The sequence below is a fragment of the Anas platyrhynchos genome, chromosome 3 (genome assembly GCF_047663525.1).
Source record: "Anas platyrhynchos isolate ZD024472 breed Pekin duck chromosome 3, IASCAAS_PekinDuck_T2T, whole genome shotgun sequence".
In the NCBI taxonomy this organism is placed as follows: Eukaryota; Metazoa; Chordata; class Aves; order Anseriformes; family Anatidae; genus Anas; species Anas platyrhynchos.
The window spans coordinates 57,655,051-57,672,910 of NC_092589.1; the positions used below are offsets into that span (position 1 = coordinate 57,655,051).

The 17,860-nt window shown below is 45.8% G+C and overlaps 2 protein-coding genes across 4 annotated transcripts in view; both read left to right on the forward strand.

The window, feature by feature from the left end:
* The first annotated feature begins 925 nt into the window (after positions 1-925).
* Positions 926-12,041, forward strand: RSPH3 (radial spoke head 3). 2 transcript variants are annotated; one of them, XM_072035956.1, is made up of 9 exons: positions 926-1,153; positions 1,271-1,358; positions 2,281-2,419; positions 3,815-3,960; positions 4,500-4,703; positions 6,065-6,227; positions 7,276-7,362; positions 9,657-9,926; positions 11,578-12,041. In XM_072035956.1, exons 1-8 carry the CDS (start codon positions 1,032-1,034, stop codon positions 9,917-9,919), a joined length of 1,212 nt encoding a protein of 403 aa, XP_071892057.1. In that variant the 5' UTR covers positions 926-1,031; the 3' UTR covers positions 9,920-9,926; positions 11,578-12,041. The 2 variants fall into 2 exon arrangements, with proteins under 2 accessions (XP_071892057.1, XP_027310221.3); XM_027454420.3 differs by lacking the exon at positions 11,578-12,041 and having other exon boundaries at positions 927-1,153; positions 9,657-10,024.
* A 1,813-nt stretch (positions 12,042-13,854) lies between these two features.
* Positions 13,855-17,860, forward strand: part of PLAGL1 (PLAG1 like zinc finger 1) — a 47,531-nt gene continuing 43,525 nt past the window's right edge. The window contains exon 1 of one of the 2 annotated variants that reach the window (XM_038176562.2): positions 13,855-13,999. The gene's annotated coding sequence lies outside the window, so the exon portion shown is untranslated. Of the gene's footprint in view, positions 14,000-17,205; positions 17,225-17,860 lie in introns of those variants that run through there. The other variant, XM_038176563.2, reaches the window with a different exon arrangement.

The window sequence follows — 17,860 nt, forward strand, 5'->3', positions numbered from 1 at the left end:
CTAGTAATCGACATCCAAAAGCATTGGGGCAAACAATACACATGCCCTCATCTGGGCTCTGTGATTCTTTCATCTTTGCAGTCACACCGATGGCTTCCCATGCTTATACTGTATTTTTACGTTTCTGTCAGACATCTCAGGACATTGCTTAGCAGCAGCACGATGCCTTCCAGGATTTTCAGTGCCACCCCAAGCACTGCTAACCCTGAAGATTTGCAAAATTTGGCAGGATAAGGCCCTGAACAATCTGATCTACCTTTGATTTTGTTCCTGCTTAGGCAAGGGGCTTACACTAGAGACCTCCAGAGTCCCTTTCAGTCTGGATTGCTTTATGATTCTGCAATGCCTGCTTGACACTTGCACTGTGTTCCTGCAGCCTCCTATCTTCTTGTCCCACCACCCCGCTGTTAGCCATGCAGTTTACACGACTCCTGTTCCTGCACTGACTGCCAGCTGCCCGTTAACTAATTATGAAACCATTCCTTCCTCTTTTCCCTTGCCTCCCACACTTTGCCTTTGCTTGTGGTAGTTTTTATTTATCTGCTTATACATTTATTTTCTACATGGCTCTCTTACTACACAGCTTCTTCCCCCGTGCCTTGCAGGCTTCCTGTGAAGTGCTCTCTGCTACTCGGAGTCCTCATCTGTGGCTGTCCATGGGGTGCTGTATTGCAGCACAGATCCCTGCCATAGTAACATAACTGAGATAACGTAAATAGCTTTTCATCAGTGAGTTACGTTTGAACCAAAGATTTCTGAAACAAAGGCCATGGGTATTTCACACACTCAGCAAAGTTATCAAAGCTTTATATCGCCACCTCCCACCCCCTCAGCAGCTCGCCCACAGACAGAGGACCCACAGCGCCGCCCGGCGCTTCAGCTCCGCACTGCCAAAAACCCGCCCTAAAACCCCGAAATTTGAGCCATTTCCGCGGCCCTCCCTCAGCCCTGCGGCCGCTAGGGGCGGCTCGGGGCCGCTGCCTTGGAGACGGTTGCGTTGGGGCGAGGCTTGAGGCTGACGGCTGCCCGCCATGCTGCCCGCCCCGCGCCGGGGGGCTGCGGTCCCGGCCGCCATCCCCTACTGCTACTGCAGCCCGCCCCGCGCCCTGCCCGCCCGCAACAAGTACCGGCCGCCGCCCGAGGCCGCCCCGCAGTGAGTGCCAGCGGGCTGCTCGGCCCCTGCCCGCGGGGAGCCGAGGTTTTTTGGCATCTCGGAGCCACCCCCCCCCCGGGTCTGCCTCTCTAACCGCAGGTGTTGTCCTTGCTGCAGGGAGAAGGAGCCCGTCCGCTATGCCAACCTCATGCACGACCCGAGGGTGGTGCGTGGCAACACGTATGCCCTGCAGGTCATCCCCGCGGTATGTTGTTTGTTTTTTTTTTTAATGTAGGTCATACGAGCTAAAAGCTACTGCTTCTGTAGCATCACTCAGCATTCTTCACTCAGAGGGTGGTGAGGCCCTGGCACAGGCTGCCCAGAGAAGCTGCGGGTGCTCCATCCCTGGAGGTGCTCAAGGCCAGGCTGGGTGCGACCCCAAGCAACCTGATTTAGTGGGTGGCATCCCCACCCATGGCAGCTGGAACTAGATGAGCTTTAAGGACCCTCCTGGCCAAGCCATTCTATGATTTCTCCCGACAAATTGTAAATGTTTCAGTGATATTTATTTTCAATACACGGATGCTTTGATCGTATCAGAATTTAAAGTAGTCTGTTTTTAAAAAGTGATTTTGAGGAAATAGCTTTGTGTTGTTTGGTAGCTGCTTCTTACGGTGAATTTCACATATGTTCTGTTTACAAAGCTCCAAAGGTGTTTTCCTTTCAGTTGGCAAACACCGTACTGAATTTAAAAGTGAGTATGGGCTTCTTTTCCTTCATCAGCAATAAAGATCTTTTATCTAACAAACAACTGACTTAAGTCCATTTGACCTTCTTAAAGGGTCACCTAGATACTCTCAACTGAACAAGAACATAACATTTTAATATGCTTTATCTTGCAAAGTTCTGTATATAATATCCACTTCCAAATAGCAGTTGATTGTTCTTGGTGTGAGATGCCGTTAGTACATGCCTATAGGTAGCCACCAGACCTTATTAGTTTCATGTCCTACAGTCTTAAAGGGAGCTGACACTGTAGGGTCAGTTACCATGAGAAGCAAATCTGAAATACTATGCTTCTTGTGTTAAAAACAAACAACAATGTTCATTTACCAACAGAGAGAAATTAGTAATATTTCCAAGTACAAATGTATGGTAATGTATTTTTTACGTTCATCCCTGTCCAGTGTACCCATCTTGATCTGTTTGAGATTCAAAGGCAGAGAGAAGCACGGAGAAAAGCACTGGCTAGGAAGAGAGCAAAAGAGCAAGTGCAGCTAACACCTGAGCCTGTGGAAGGCAGAGAGCATGTTCACGTGCAGACAGGTAAAAGGACGGATTTTGTTTTCAGATCAAATTTTTAAAAAACTTGCTGATCTATATTCACTTACTAAGTGGATGATGCAATCAGTAGATTCACAGACAGCTAAGGTTCTCTAAGCCTCACCACTATAACCCCCCTGTTTTTAGTACTATCTAATTATTTATAAACTTGGCTAAATAGAGTGACATTTTTGCAGAGGTTCTCTTTTTCAGTTCTCAGCGTACATTGCTTCATTTATTCTTTTGTTTTTTACTATCTTCAGAGATGTTTGGAATATGCCACAGGTAGAGGTGTGGGTTTTTTTAATCATTATTTTTAATTTTTATTTTTTATTTTTCTAAAGAATGCAGTCATATCTAGGAATAAGATCACTATTGAAAGTTAATGGGGAAGGGGTAGGAGAAAGAGGATGGGCGCTGGCCCTAATTTAGAATAAGAGACTGCCCTATATGTGAGAAAATAATTTTATTTGTTGCAAAGCCAAAATATGGAATAATCATGGGGTAAGTGTAATGCATTGCTATATTCCTCTGAAAAGCATTTCAGATTGGGCTGACTTACGAATGGTCAAACAGCTGTGGCACGTGCTAATCAGATATGGCCTTTGGTTTGTGAATGTTCCCTGTCCCCCAGTGCCACTGAACCTCCTATACCACCTCTGATGTATGCAGCAGCTTTTCACCATTGAAAAATGCAGAAGAAAGCCATCTGGTGTGGGTATCTTGGTCTCTTATCCTTCCCATTGACTAATGCTGATAATCTTAAGTCCTCCACAGACCTCATTTTATGAACCAGGCTATTTATCTCTGTAGTAGAGGATAGGTATAATTCAAGTTACGTGCATGCTGTTACAGATGTAACACGTGGTTACCTCAAGGTCAGTGCTGGTGGGGCCAGAAGTAGACAATCATTCTTTAAACCCAACAGACACAGTGTTTTTCATACAGTGGAGAAAAATGTGTTGTTTTTTTGTTTGTTTGTTTGTTTGTTTGTTTTTAATATTAATGGTTAGTAGATATATAATCATTGTCCCTGTTTGAAATTGCCATATCCCATTACATCTACCAAGAAATGTTTATTCTGCAAGGTGGGCTGAAATGGTCTAGACACTCCTCTGAAACCTGGTGATAGAAGTGTGTTTCTAGGATTCATTTCCAAGAAGCACAGGAGACATTACGAAGTACGTGTCCTCAGATGGCCTGTGCAGCAAACTGATCTATGCTTTAGGTCAATTTTTTTGTTTGTTTGGTTTGGTTTGTTTTTTTTTTTTTGCTTTATGGAAGACATTTTACTGCACTATTTGGATATAATTCACCCTGTACAGTAATAAGGAGTAGTTGAGACTTAAAATAAAAAAAGAATCCTATTTAGAGCATTCATTATGCTTTTATTTCTAGAGCTGTATTTGGAAGAGATTAGTGACCGGACAATAGAGGTTGATACGGAATGTCAAACAGATGCATTTTTGGACAGACCACCCACTCCTTTCTTCATACCAGCCAAAACAGGAAGAGATGTGGCCACACAAATAGAAGAAGGAGAGGTATGAAGCAAAGTGGAGTCCACAGGTAGTGTCAAAACATGTCTCCTATATGAAACAAGTTTGAGGCAAAATTGAGGCAAAATCAGGAGTGAAATATTCTCCTCACAGAACATGCAAAAGAAACCATGCAAAACTAAGGACAGTGCTTCTCCATGTGCACTGGTTCTGATGCTTTCAGCTAGGAACTACAATGCTGAGAATGCTCTCCCCTGCAGAAATAGAGCAGAATAGCCTGAGAGGGGATTGGAAGGACAGAAGGGAGCAGCAGTAGGGTGCAGGTGAGAGCTCTGCTTCTCCCTGGCAGTGCCCCGTGTGGCTGCAGTTCGGGGGGTGTGGTGCCTCACTCCAGCCCACTCATCACTTAATCCCGGGTGGCATTCACGCTTCCTGCCTTAGCTGACACTGGGCCCCCAGCTGCACTTCTCAGCACCCCCTTCAGCACAAGTGCTTTGTTCATGCTCCTTTGCTCCTTGCTGAGGTGTTGCGAGGGATTGTGCTCAGGGGTCATTTATCTCTGTCCTGCTGACCCCCATCCCCAGCTGTTTGACTTTGACATTGAAGTCGAGCCGATCCTGGAAGTGCTGGTTGGGAAGACCATGGAGCAAGCTTTGCTGGAAGTCATGGAGGAAGAAGAGCTGGCCCAGCTGTGGGCACACCAGCGTGCCTACGCAGAACTGCGCAATGCCGAGCTGGCGGAGGTGCAGCGCCTGGAGGAGCAGGACAGGCGATACAGGGAGGAGAAGGTAAGGCTTACGAGGAGCAAAACAGGCCTGCCTGGGTGCCCATCAGGCAAGAGTAAAACACTTCCAGTACTGAAAGACAAGCTGTGAAGTAAGCTGGATGAATGTGAGGTGGTATTGTCAAGCTTGATATTCCTCTAAGCAGCTGCACTGTTTGCTTTCATGCGCCAGCACTACCGTGCTGTTCTGTTCCTTTGGAGCAGTCATACTCGAGCAACCTGGCGTACTCAGACACCTGATCAGGAGGCCAAACCTGACAGCATTTTCCTCTGTACCTGGTGCAGCTGTTACTCAAGACTTTCTTACGATAACTGCTAAATGGATAGTCAGAATGCTTGAAAATAAGAGGCACCTCCTAGACTTTCACTTTTCACATACCTCTCAAGATCTCCAAATGCAAAACTGCATTAGTAGTATCTAGCAAGTAGGAATAAACAGCAATGGCAAGTCTTCAACAGCCTTATATATTGGGGTTCTGAATATTTTCCTGGACCAATCTAAGTTTTAATTTTTTCCTATGACAAATAGGATATAAAATAGAAAAGGTGAAAAGTTTAGGAAATCACCCAACCTCAGCTCATTCCTAGACCAACATTCAGCTCTATCTGCAATAACAAAGTAATGAGTCGAAATGAGTGCATGATACAGTATCAGAGAAAGATTTCATTTAGGCCACAAGGCCCTTATTTTTCAGACTTGACAAAATTTAAAAAGGTACACCAAAGGAATCCTCTAGTCCTTGTGGTACTCCATAGATTGAGTACAGGCTTGCTTTCCGTTGCAGGAAGCATGGCCGAAAGTACGACAGACACCAGTAGAGTCAGATCATGCTCCATTTTATTGCCTGAATAGCCTAACTTTTATAGTGAACTTAACAGGGGCGGACAGTGTTTCACACAAGATTTTTGGTCAAAAGCACTCAGACAAACAACTACAAGAAAACAACCCCACCTGCAAGAAAACAACCCCCTTGTGATTAGCAGTCATATAGACCTTGTCCTTGAAGCCAGCTACTGGTAACAATATTTTTCTGAATTCTTCAACTGGGTGATGTGGGAACACTGTCATGGGAACTTCTCATAGTTGCCCTGGTAGCTTGGTTTGCTCAGCTACAGCAAGCCATGGGATTTTTGCTGTTTCAAAAAATCCCTCAACAGCTTTCAAGCACTCTTTTTTTTTATGAGGAGTTTTTGTGAAAGTAGGAGGCCACAAATACTGGCCTTTAGCTTAGAAGTCTTAAGTATTGGTACTCTTGTTTATTTTTACTATTTATGAGTTTCACACTGTGATCATTCTTCAAAATCTGGATCAAAGGAGTAGCAGCTAAAGGGCTGAAAGTTTTACATGCCATACTGTCTTGACAGGAACGTCGCAAACTCCAGCACATTCAAATGCTACAGAAACAGAAAGAGACGACAGAGAAAATTGCAGCTTGGGCATTTGCTAAACGCTACTTGACTGATCTCATTCCTTCAGTCTTCAGCAATCTTCGTGAGAGTGGGTTTTTCTATGATCCTATAGAAAGAGGTTTGTCTTTTTTTTTTTTATTATTATGTGAAGTGAGTAATATGAAAGTCAAAACAGCCTTAGAATACAGTTTATTGTCCTATTATTTAGAATAATATAATAAGATTTCATTCATTTACATTTGTGGCTGCACAGATAGTTTTCAAACTCAGAGTTTTTTAAAAAGAAACATTATTGTTCACCTGTACAAGTTACCAAGAATAAGCAAGAGCTGACAGTTTTGCTTTAATGAGAAGAGATGCTTTTGATTTGAGAGAAATAAATGGGTGGTTAGGATTGTTAGAGAAAGAAAGAGGGGTCCAAATTGTATTAAATGTATTTTGATAGGACAGACATCATTCTGAATCTTTGTTAATGATTATCAAAGCAAAGGAAAAATAGTCAATAAGAATTAGGCTCTGAAAATAATTTTGGAGTTGTATCTCTGTGACTTCCAAGCTTTTAGAGTCAGCAGCATTTTTTATGGGCTACCTTGCTGCATCCCACTTCCCCAGTCCCTGCACAGATGCCCAGACCACAGCTTGGGAATGGAGCCATGGAGCAAATGCAGAAATGAGTGTATTCTTCAAGCAGGGCAGGGTTTGGGATCACTGCATACAAAGAGTGTGACTGGGGGAAGCAAGAGCTCCTTAGTCAGAGGGAACAAACATTTTCAGCAGACCAGAAGCCAGATGTAGTTGGAAAACGGAGCAGGAAATGTTATTCTCCTGACTTGTTCAGGATAGTTATTTTCATCTGACTGGAACATTACTGTGCTGCTCGTTTGTGCTTGCCGCTCGAGGGTGCCAGGCCCCTTTGAAAATCAATGGAGGTGAGAAGACTCTGGTTCAGGTCCGTAATAAGGAGGAACCTCAGTAAAGGAGGGAGGAGATAAGACACCCAGTAATGCCTGAGAGGGTTTCATCTGGCTCTTGCAAAGCAAGTGCCTTCTGGCAAGGATGTGCATCCCTTAACGATCACAGCAAATGAAAAACAGCCTTGAGATCCTGTTGTTCATCCTTAATAAACAGATACTTTTTCTTGCTTTCCTCCTGCCAAATTCATACAGATATTGAGACAGAATTCCTTCCATGGCTGATGACAGAAGTGGAAGAAACACTAGAGAAGAAGGTTCTGGGAAGGATGATGCTTGACTGTAAGTTACCAAATCCTGGAATATAGTCTGGGCTGCTTGTTTGTGGTTGTTTTTTCCCCAGTCAGAACAAATATGACATTTACAGGGTCAGTGTGGACTAAAGAAGGAATTAGGAAGAACTCCAGCTGCCAAGTGTGTTATTTTGTTTGTTTGTTTTGTTGTTGTTGTTTTTGTTCTTCATTTAAATATGTCTTTAAAGTTGGGAAAACCACTGTGGCAGCCATCTGGATAATTGATTCTCAGCTGAAATACTGGAAGTGTCAGACATGCTGCACTACTGGCTTTATACTGTTAGAGATGTGTTGCTACTGGAAGACACAACACCTCTGGCAGAATAAGAATAGTTAAAGCATGCCAATTCTTTTCTCTGCTATAAAAACTTGTTTTTCATGTGTGTTACACGGCCATCGTTGCTGTGTTGTTTTCTGTGTGATGCCTGAGTTTGCCAATGGGACCAGAAAAGCCCACCCTTTCTAGAGTCACATGTATAACATGAAAGTCTGTTAGTGCATTTGTGTGAACTCCCTGAGCTACAGAGTAATGTGCTACTCCTTTCATCCAAAATGAAAGAAGAGAAGGATAACTTTGGCCATGACTGACAGAGAAGTCTGGTGACTGACACTTTTCATCAAAACAAGGGCTTGCTTCTTCAGCAGTCAATAATCATGTCCTTGCTTTTGAAATAGATTTAAAATATCACTCTCTGCTGTCTTTCAGTCTAATTCAAACTAAGTATGCAGGTTTGTCTATTGGCTAGTCTTCAGAGGCTGCTTTGAATGCCTGGACGATATAAACTCTGTCTTGTGTAGAAGCACAAAATTATGATGAGTGTGTGTCCACCTTGGTGGCCCTAGGTCAAACCACTTCTTACACTTGCATTGTCTTTATTCTTGTGGTTTTACCTCTGGCTGTGATTTTGGGTTTAAATTACAATTGTGTTCATTTCCTCTGGGTTAATTTTCAGTTTAACCAGGACCCCGAATTTCCTTTGTTGAGGTCCAGTTTGGATAATCACATCTGGCCTGTTAGTATTTTATCCTATGATACATGTGCTTATATGTTTACTCAAGGATTCTTAAAGCAGCTCTTCAGAAGAGAGGGAATTTTCTCTCCTGTTAAGTAAGAAGTATTGTATGTGACCACTAAATAAACATCCCAAGGAAAATGTTGCTCTAGAATGCAGTCTTGATGAGAACATCCATCATATTTCTGTTAAATCTTTGTTTAATTTTTACTGCCAGTAACCCTGGTCTTGCACCAGTTCTTAGAAGCACAGAGCAGTTGGAGCAGGCTAATAAGTAATACCAGCAGCCACTGTTTTGCTACTTATCCTCTGTGTATCCTGGCTTATACCCAATCACGCATTGTTGAATAAACATTAACTCTGCAAAAGGAACTGTGGATTGCTTTCTCAAACAAGTTTTGTAGAGGCAGACAGCCGCAGCTGAGATTGTGGCTTCTTCTCCATCTTATGCAAAAGTGTAGGAGAAATCTCTAAGGATACATTTTTAACGTATTTGAATGTAGAAGCTACTTAAATGGTTTATCTTATCACCATCCAATTTAAAAAAAAAAAAAAGAAAAAAAAAAAGAACTACAAGGGAAGCACCCGCAGTCTAAGGTGGCTGTGTTTGCCCTCTGATGACCATTCCTTCTTTTACTTGCGAAACTCAACCCAAGAATTAACAATGGAATTCCTTTTGGCACCTGTACATTGTCTTCTATATTAACACCTTCTTCCTTCATTGTTGGCCTTGTTATTTGCCATGTTTAAATTATGTATTACAAAGTGAGTGTTGAGCTATTGTTGTGTTCATTGATTTGGAAGATGTATAATGTTTAAAAAAAAAAAACTACAAGGGCTAAGTATCAAAAATAATAAAGAGCAGATGTTTTACATCTGCTTTTCAGAAAGAGAAAATCTTTCTGATGACTCCCACAGTTCCAGTATTACGCTGTGCCAAAAACATCACACTGTACGCAACCTGGCTGGTCCACTTTCCTGGCAGGGTGACCTGCTTGAGAAGTGACCAGACAACAGTGAGGAAATGAACAAGGCAATCCACGTGAGCCATTTCAAATCACTGCTTTCAGTGCAAACTGCTCATTTGGTTTCAATTAGGCTACAGCTACAGGGAAGATGTTTCTTATTCAAGTATTCTTTAGTTTTAGTGTTATTTCTTTTCTTTTTTTCCTTTTCCTGCATAAGAATTCATAGGTCAGTAACATATAAATAATTTCAAATTATAGGTTTTTTACACTGCGTTCGTTAATGGTATTTTTCTCTGTTTCAGCCTTGATTCGTACAGTGGTTGAAAAACGCTTGGATGCATTTAGCCAGGAACCTCAGTCTGGTCAGACCGAGGCCCCTGCTGAAGAGCCTGAGCCCATAGATGCAGCCCCGCAGGAGGCTGATGAGATAGAAGCTGCTGACCTGCCGGTCACAGCAAGTGAAGAGGGCGACCAACCTGTTGCTGAGGAACAGCTTTCACGTCGCATCTCTTTCCAGTTAGAGGAACCCGATCAAGCAGAAACAGAGGACCTGGAAACTGAGTAACAAGGAGGCAAGTCATCGTCCTACCTATTTACAAGTGTCGTGCTGCTCATCCTTTCTGAAGGATGAGCTTAAGCCACAGTAGAGCATTAAAGGTTGTTTTCCAAATATTGGCATTGCTGATTTCAATCTGAAAGAATCAAGGGAGGTTACTAGAGTAATGAGTGGCAGTGAAATACTATCCTCTTCTACACAATCCAAAGCATCAAAAAACTGGGACATTTACAATTGAAAACTAATGCTGTCCTGCAACCCATGCAAGGACATGAGAAGGGTATTGAGAGCATCCTAGCAGCCTCTGCGAGTGCTTTGATAAAATTTTCAGAACAGATGTCCTTATTTTGCTTACTTTGAAATGCAGCACTGGTGAGGGGCTGGAGCCTCGCGCTAAGCCCAGCCTCAAATTTCCTTCTAACCACCCTTCCATGCTGCTCCTCCACAGTGGTACCAGACACAACTGACAGAAGGCGCCTGCACTGCCACACATCCCTGGCTGCTCCCCAGGCAGCTTTACAAGTGGGACATTCCTGCTCATAAATGTGCATCAGTGCTGCAATGCCATTTACTCTTTCTTTCCAGCACTTCTCCCAAACCAAAGCCTTCTAAGTTGCACCTCACAGCACCAGAGAGGTGGTGGAAGGTGAAACACTGGCTGATGGCATTCTCCTGGTGAACAAGGAGATCTGAAGTTCTGTACTTTGGGTTAGAAACATAAAGAGGGGAAGGCTGCCAGTCTGTGCTCGCTGTGCCTGGAGCTTTTGTGACCGAGTCCCCATGTGAACATGAGTAGGGGAGGCACCAGCTCCTGCAAGCTGCTGTTCCCAATTCCTGTGTGCTGCAGCGGGCCCACCAGCCACAGCTGAATGCCAGCAGGAACCTTGTGCCTGGTTTTTGAGGGGGCTGGGAAGAGGACCCAGAAGCACCTGCCCTTCTGGGGAGAGTAACTCTGGTTTTAGAGCTGCTGTTATCATCCTTGTCCATGTTCAGGGTCCTGCAGCCTTCTGGTGCTGCAGTTTGTACTAAAGGCACTTGCTGAGGGTGTGCACCACCTGTGTACTGCCACCAGGGCTGGGGTTTGGGCTTTCTGGGTCACCCTGCAGCACTTCAGTTTCACAGACACCACGGGGTGAGGGTGGGTGCATGCACACGTGTGTGCCCTCCCGTTTGTGTGCTGCCTGCTGTGTGAAGCTCTGGAGATTGTATCAGAGGGCTGGGAGGTGTGATCAGTTGATCCCTTGGCAAGGGTCCCAAAGACAGATGATGAGATATTTGTGAGAGAGTAAGATGTCATTAATAAGGTGTCATTACTGTATTCCTTTTCTCAGACATGGTAGGCATTCATTGCCATTCATTCAGATGCCATTTCTTGAGAACAACCAACAGTCTGGTGGCAGGATGAGAGGCTTTGTTCACCAGCCTCTATTCTTGGATGTTAACACCTGCTCTTTTTGACTTCACTTCTTTTTTATTGTTTTAATTGAAAAGCAATGCCTTTCATGTTGGATATCTCTACATGTGTTTGTACTCACCCAGAATTCACAAGTGAGTGAAAACTGTGACAGTTACTGTCATTCCCACAACTAACCTGTCTCTTGCCTCTCCCATCTCTTTCAACCCCTTCTTTCATCTTTGAACTCCCTTACCTCACTCATCCTCCACAGGTACCTCCATTCTGCCTACCAAGAGGCTGTAATTGCTGGTTGGCTTTCATGCTGAGGGGGATGAGGAAAAGAGGAGACATTGCCGATGAGAACCAAGAACACATGAGCCTTGTAGCTGACTTATACGCATTCTTTATCAAACACCAGGAGCTGAATCATGCAAAAATCCTTGAGCAAGATTATCTCCTCTCTATTCCATTCAGGTTGCTGCAGAGGCTCTATCCTTCTGTTGTATTTGTGCAGACCTAGTTTAGACAGAAATAACTTAGCCAGTGTGGCCTTGAAAGAAAGTTGAGAATACTTTCTTTCTGTTTTTACAGACTTCCCTTTTCTTACAGGTTTCTAGAACCATACTGCAATGTGCTCTATTTATGTCTTTGTTCTGATTTTAATGTATAGCCATGATACTTCTGTACCATTTAGGCATACTATCCTGGAGAGGAAATTGATGGTGTCATTTACTATTTATTGCCTGTTTCTTCATTTGGAGGAAAGGAAAGAGGGGCAAAGGCTAGGTGATGAATTCTGCCTTGAATTGTAAAGGCTGGAAGGGAACTTTGGGGCGCTGAAAATTTAAAAACCTTCACACAAAGTGAATGTGAGGGGGGTTGGACCAATAACAGCCTTAGCACAGAATGAGGAGGGCTATTTGAAGGTGGGAAGAAGCTCCAGTTCTAGAATGGAGCTTTACTTTTGGTGTTTACATTAAAATCAAACACAGTGGATACAGTCACTACTCTGAGGTAAGTGATGAGCTGGTTTCCACATGAACAGAAGGGCGTCCTAATGTGACTGGGGAGTAGCAAGGTTAAGTTTGCTGTAATAGGTTATGTCTTACGGAACTGAAAAGCCATGGAGCAGAAACTTCATCAAACTCCTCATGATACCGTCTCCTCAGAGCAACTCTCCCTGATCCCTGTTCTCAGCAGGAGCTCCTCATCCCTGGTACCTGCTCACAGCCCCAGCAACGTCACACAAGGGACATGGGGACAGTACATCTGGCACTACAGTGCAGAACAGGCTGCAGCCACCCCACCACGACAAGGTGCAGGCGGGCACTGCTCTGACCTGTGGCAGGGTGTTCATCTGGCATCAGGGGCTTTGTGCTGGGCCCTGGGTGTGCATTGGCCTTTTGCAAAGCCCACATATGCTTACAGCGTGAGGAGCCAAGAGTGGTCACCCAGCAGAGTCCTCGGTGAGATCGTGGGATTCTGGGCTTCATAATTAATAAGCAACTTGATCAGTGGCACATTGGGTCAGGATGCAGGCTGTGGGTGCTCTCCCCGGGAACCACCAGAAACCAGGCACACCATGCATTTTGGTCAAAGGACCAGCTGTAGCTGTCAGGTACCCAGCAGGGTACTTTGGTGGTCAGTAAAAGCCCCAGACAGCTGCATGCACACCCAGTGAGGCTGCTTGTCTCTGCATGTCTTTCCCAAAAGCTGCTGGTGACAATAAAACTGTGTCCACGTGGTTTCCATCTCTTGTGTTCTCTGCAAAGCAGAGCCAAAGCATTGCTCCAACAACCAGCTCAGCAGTTTAGCTTCATGTTTACTTCAGCAATTGTTTGAGAAGTAGGGAAGACATTGAGATTGCTTGTTTCTGATTCAGTTTGGAAATCCTCTTGAAATCCTCTTGATGCTGATGGACTGAAGCAGACTGTACGTTTCTGTGTAGCACAGTGACAGGCTGGGAGCAGTCTCGAGCCCAAAATTCACGGTCGGTTTGCTGCTGACAGAACCCACAGGTTTCAGAGCTGAGGAGAGAATGGATATGGAAAATACACCCATGAAAACGCTTGCTAATATGCATGTGCTAAATATGAATCTCGCCTTACCCGTCCTTAATGCCCACAGCCTTGGGGGCCCGCAGGAGCTGCACTGCTCTGAGGGCAGCATGCAGCAATGGGCAGCACTGGCTGTGATTCCTGTCCTGCCCTGCAGGAGACACCTTCACACCTCTGTGACAGCGCTTAGTGCCTTGAGATCCTGTGCTCCAGTGCAGTTTCTCACTGCCGGGGTAGCTCCACTGGTCCAAGGCAGAAGGCAGATATGGCCCGACAGCTCACTGCCCACTACAATCCCCGCGGCCGTAAACCTGCGATATTTCTATTAAAAAAAAACAAAACCCCAAAACTTTCCAAACTGAGCAGGGCCCAGCAACCCCCCCCCCACCCCCCCCGGGAGGAGGGGAGAGGCGAGGGGGGAGGAGAAGGGGGCAGGCGCCTTGTCCCGCCCGGCCCCCTCCGCTCCCCCCGTCCCGGCCCCTCCGCCGCCGCCCCGCCGCCAGGCGTCTCCCGGGGGCCGGGACGAGCCCCGGAGCCTCCGCTGGAGCCGGAGCCGGAGCCGGAGCCGGAGCCGCCGCTGCGCTCCCCGGCCCGGTGCTGGGGCAGCGGGCGGCGCCCGCAGAGCCGGGCCATGAGGTGAGGGGCGGCCGGGCCGGGCCGGGCCGGGCCGGGCCGGGAGGGGCCGGGAGGGGCGGAGGGCCGGGGGCGAGCACCGGCCCCGGGCACCTGCACGGCCGCGGGGAGGCCATAACGCCACGGGAGCCCGCCGCCGGGTTGCGTGGTTTTGTGCTTTTGGCTGTTTTTTTAAAAACTCTTCTCCCCCTCGGCTGCCTCTGCCCCACGCCGGGTGTAGCGGGCGGGGGCAGCTCTCGGTGCCTCCCCCGGTGCGGGCTGCCCTGGGGGCTGGGGTCGGTACCGGGGGCAGCCGCGGGCTCAGCCCGTGCCCCCCGAGCTGCTGCCGCCTCCCCTCGGTCCCCGTCCCTCGCTGCCGCCGGGCCCCGGGGGAGACCCGATTGCTTTGCACAGGGGGGAGGAGGGATTTGCCGCACCGGACGGGTCGTTTGTTGTTTTTAATTTTTTTTTTTTTTGAGGGGTCTAAGTTTGTTAATTTTTAACTTTCAGTTTTGTTTTGTTCTCGTTGTTCTGTGACAAGTCTGCGTCGCGCAGCCAAATGACAGTTTGGGTTTGTGGTGGGCAGGTGAGTGCAGGACAGCCAAAACGCTTCCCCAGGGGCTGCTTCCCGGGTTTGACCTGAGCATAACGTGCACGGACCTCCTTGCAAGAGGCTAACCACCTCTGTAGCAGACATTTAAATTATTTGATGAGAATACAAAGTAGTATCTGTCTATAAAACGTGACCTTAAATATAATCTTCCACCTGCAGCTGATATCTTTAAATGTGTGAAGGACAAAATCCAAGTTATGCTTTGGGTACGTGATACACACGTGTATATATTGTATATATACATGTCTATATGTATCACCTTGATGACCAGTGTCTTCAGTAATAAACACAAATACCACCTACATCCTTTTTCCGAAAAGTGCCAGGAGAGGATGTGCATGGTGTTACCGCCAAAAGATTAGCAAATCCAGCTCTGGCAGAATGAGGAAGGAAGAAGCTCCAAATCTGTAGAGCTCTCAAGTCTCCCAGCGCTGCAGTCACACAACTGCCATCAGCCTGTGGGACCTGAATCTCTGTTCCACCAGTGGTTGGCAGAAGATGTGTGTCCAGTCTCAGATGCCTAATCACGTGCAGCGACGCAAAGCAACAAGTGGTGCTGCAAGGATTTGGCAACTTCTCTTAATTTCTGTGTGCTGGAGCCCTTGGGAGAAGTGGCACTGTTTGACATTGGTAGCACGAAGTGGTATCGTGATACTCCCTAAAGGTTTTGGATCAGAGGCCAGTAGGGTTTCAAAGAAGAGGTCTTGCTTCCTCTTCCCTCAACACCTGCCCTGACCCTCAGGTGATTTCTCTGGGGGGCTGACGGCTGTCCAGGGGGCAGGTTGACTGCAGCACTAGGAGAGGGCACATACCTCTTCTCCTCCCTCACGTTGGGCATGGCTTACTTCTCCTGCAAGACACCAATATCTTGTTTTCTTGCAGTGCCCACTGCGTTGTACTGACCCACGTGTGCAGCACCTTCGTTGTGCCCTGACCCTTCACTGGAGAGAAATACAAGTGTTGTCCTTGGGAATTCCCATTCACTGGTCCTTCCCATCCCAGCGAGGGCTTTGGAAAAGCTGTGCATTAAGCACCGCTCCACCCCCGTGCATGCCCAGCTGTAGCACTGTAAAACCCAAAACGGGGCTGTGCCAGGCAGGTGGCTCTGCATGGAACATGAGCAATTCCTCTGGACAGAAGTACGGGTACAGGGACAGGGGCAGTGACAAATTGTGTGATTATTATTTGATACTGCGTGCATTTGCTGCCGTGGTGCAGCCATGCATTTGGTATATTTTCCGCCATTAGTGTGCACTTACTTGTCCTGCATTGTAAGTCAAAGCAGTCAAAATCTCATTTGCAAACCTAATGGGAGCTCGTATAGATCCTGGAGCAGTATAACTGCGTAATAGGCCGACTGCCACAGGGTTCTCAATTTTTGCTCGGTGTCAGGGTGCATCTCTGACATTTGAACAGGACCTGGTCATTCAGAATTTATGGAAAATACTGATTATTTACGTAAGAGGTGGAATATGGGTTGAATGGGAATAAAAACAAGAAACAAGATCAGAAGAACTACCGGTTTCTGTGGCTCTACACGTCGCAGTGAGAACAGCAGTGGGAGGTTTGGAGAGTTCTGTGCAGGAAAGCACATAAGCATAACAAGATAATAATTTCTTGAAGGCAGAAGGGGCTATTAAATAATATGCGTACACCTCCATGTTTAACCAGGTTGAAGCCTTAGATTGGCTTCTTCAAGATAAATTAAAATTGCTCTGTTGTTAAAATATGAAGAGTTAAATTGCTTTGAGTACATTGCTTCTAGGTAGACTTTCTGTTTTTTAACATAGACACTTGTTTAGCATTCATTTTGCAGTAACATAAACCAGCAGGTCACAGATTGATGCTCCCTAACTCAAGGCAGTAACTTCTGTTTCCTCTCAGTTCAATAATCCGCTCTGCAGTGAGGATCTCCTTGTTGTGAGGATCTGTTAGCACACACGTTTCTTCTTTCCCTGCCTGCCCCTCTGTCAGGATGGAGCAGCAAGGAAGCAGCATGAGATAATTCCCCCCTGACTGTCACGACACGCTTATTCTGCAGTGTGTTACAGGGGCTGGGACCTGGGCCTCTGCCCCTTCTGCTCTTTCCCTCCAGCACTTAATTTCTTGGCTGATTATTAAAAACCAAGCCCATCAACCTCCACCCCTCCCACAAGTGAATACACACGCTGCACTTGAGGCTGCCTGTGCTGGTGTTTTATATGTTTCATTTGCTTGAGCACTTGACGTTACACCTAACTTTATGGACATAAATAGTCCTCTTCACTAAGAGTAACCCTGCTCACAAGATGTTTGCAGAACCAGAGCGTATTTAAAGCATGCATTGCCAGCTAGTTCCCTACTGGCTCCACCGAGTTTTTATTTTAAGATGTTCCTGCTTTCTAAGATAAGCATGAATCAAATGAGACTGCTCCAAATGCCAAGGGAACAGCGGTCACACACCTACTTAAGCACATGCCACCATACAACTGACCACACCATTTAATTGTCACTTAACCCAGAAGAAACTGTTTGTTCTTTTTCCATGTGTGTGTGTGTGTGTGGAAACAGGTAGGAAATCTCTTCAGAACACTGCCAAGGATACTGCTATTTTATGAGAACTAGCAGGAAATGACAAGGCTTAGGACAGACAGAAGGTCAGTCTCCTTGAATTCTGCATGGGGAAAGTCCTGAAAGTTGATCGTAAAATTTAACTCCACGCACGTCCTGAGAATAATCAAATATTTTGCTTTTAGCTCTGTTTTGCTGCCGATGTTTCTCTTTCTTTAATGCGTTCTTCTCAATGTGAGCTATTTGGATTTCACTCTGAAAGCATGTTTCGGGTCACAGATGTCTCTACATGAAGATGTAAAACAGACAGACCTTTCCACTTGTCCTTATCTGTGTGTGCCTGATATTTGCTCCTTTCTCTTGATTTCTCTGTCTGTACTATACAGATTGAGCACCCCTTGTAAAATGGCATGAGTTGCAGTGCTAAATCAGGATCAAGGGTGGCTTGGTAAACTAATTCTGTCTTGGAGGACAGGGAAGATCTGCTTTTATCTTTCTCCTGCGCCTAGAACACTATTTTAAGGAGAAGCTGTTTCACAAACAACTTGCAACAGGGAAATCTGTACTTCCCAAATAACATTAACTATTTGTAATTCCAAAATGGAATTATGATACAGTTATGATACAGATTGCTTTATAAGGCATTGATTTACAATTGTAATGATTTGGAAGGGGAACTTGATCACACTGATTACCACCCAGTGTTTTCTCCCACTCAATAT

Coding starts and splice junctions, on each gene's coding strand:
- RSPH3 (XM_072035956.1), top strand. CDS start 1,032: ATGCTGCCCGCCCCGCGCCGGGGGGCTGCGGTCCCGGCCGCCATCCCC. Junction 4,704..6,064: donor GGCGATACAGGGAGGAGAAG/GTAAGGCTTACG, acceptor CTGTCTTGACAG/GAACGTCGCAAACTCCAGCA. Junction 7,363..9,656: donor GGGAAGGATGATGCTTGACT/GTAAGTTACCAA, acceptor TCTCTGTTTCAG/CCTTGATTCGTACAGTGGTT.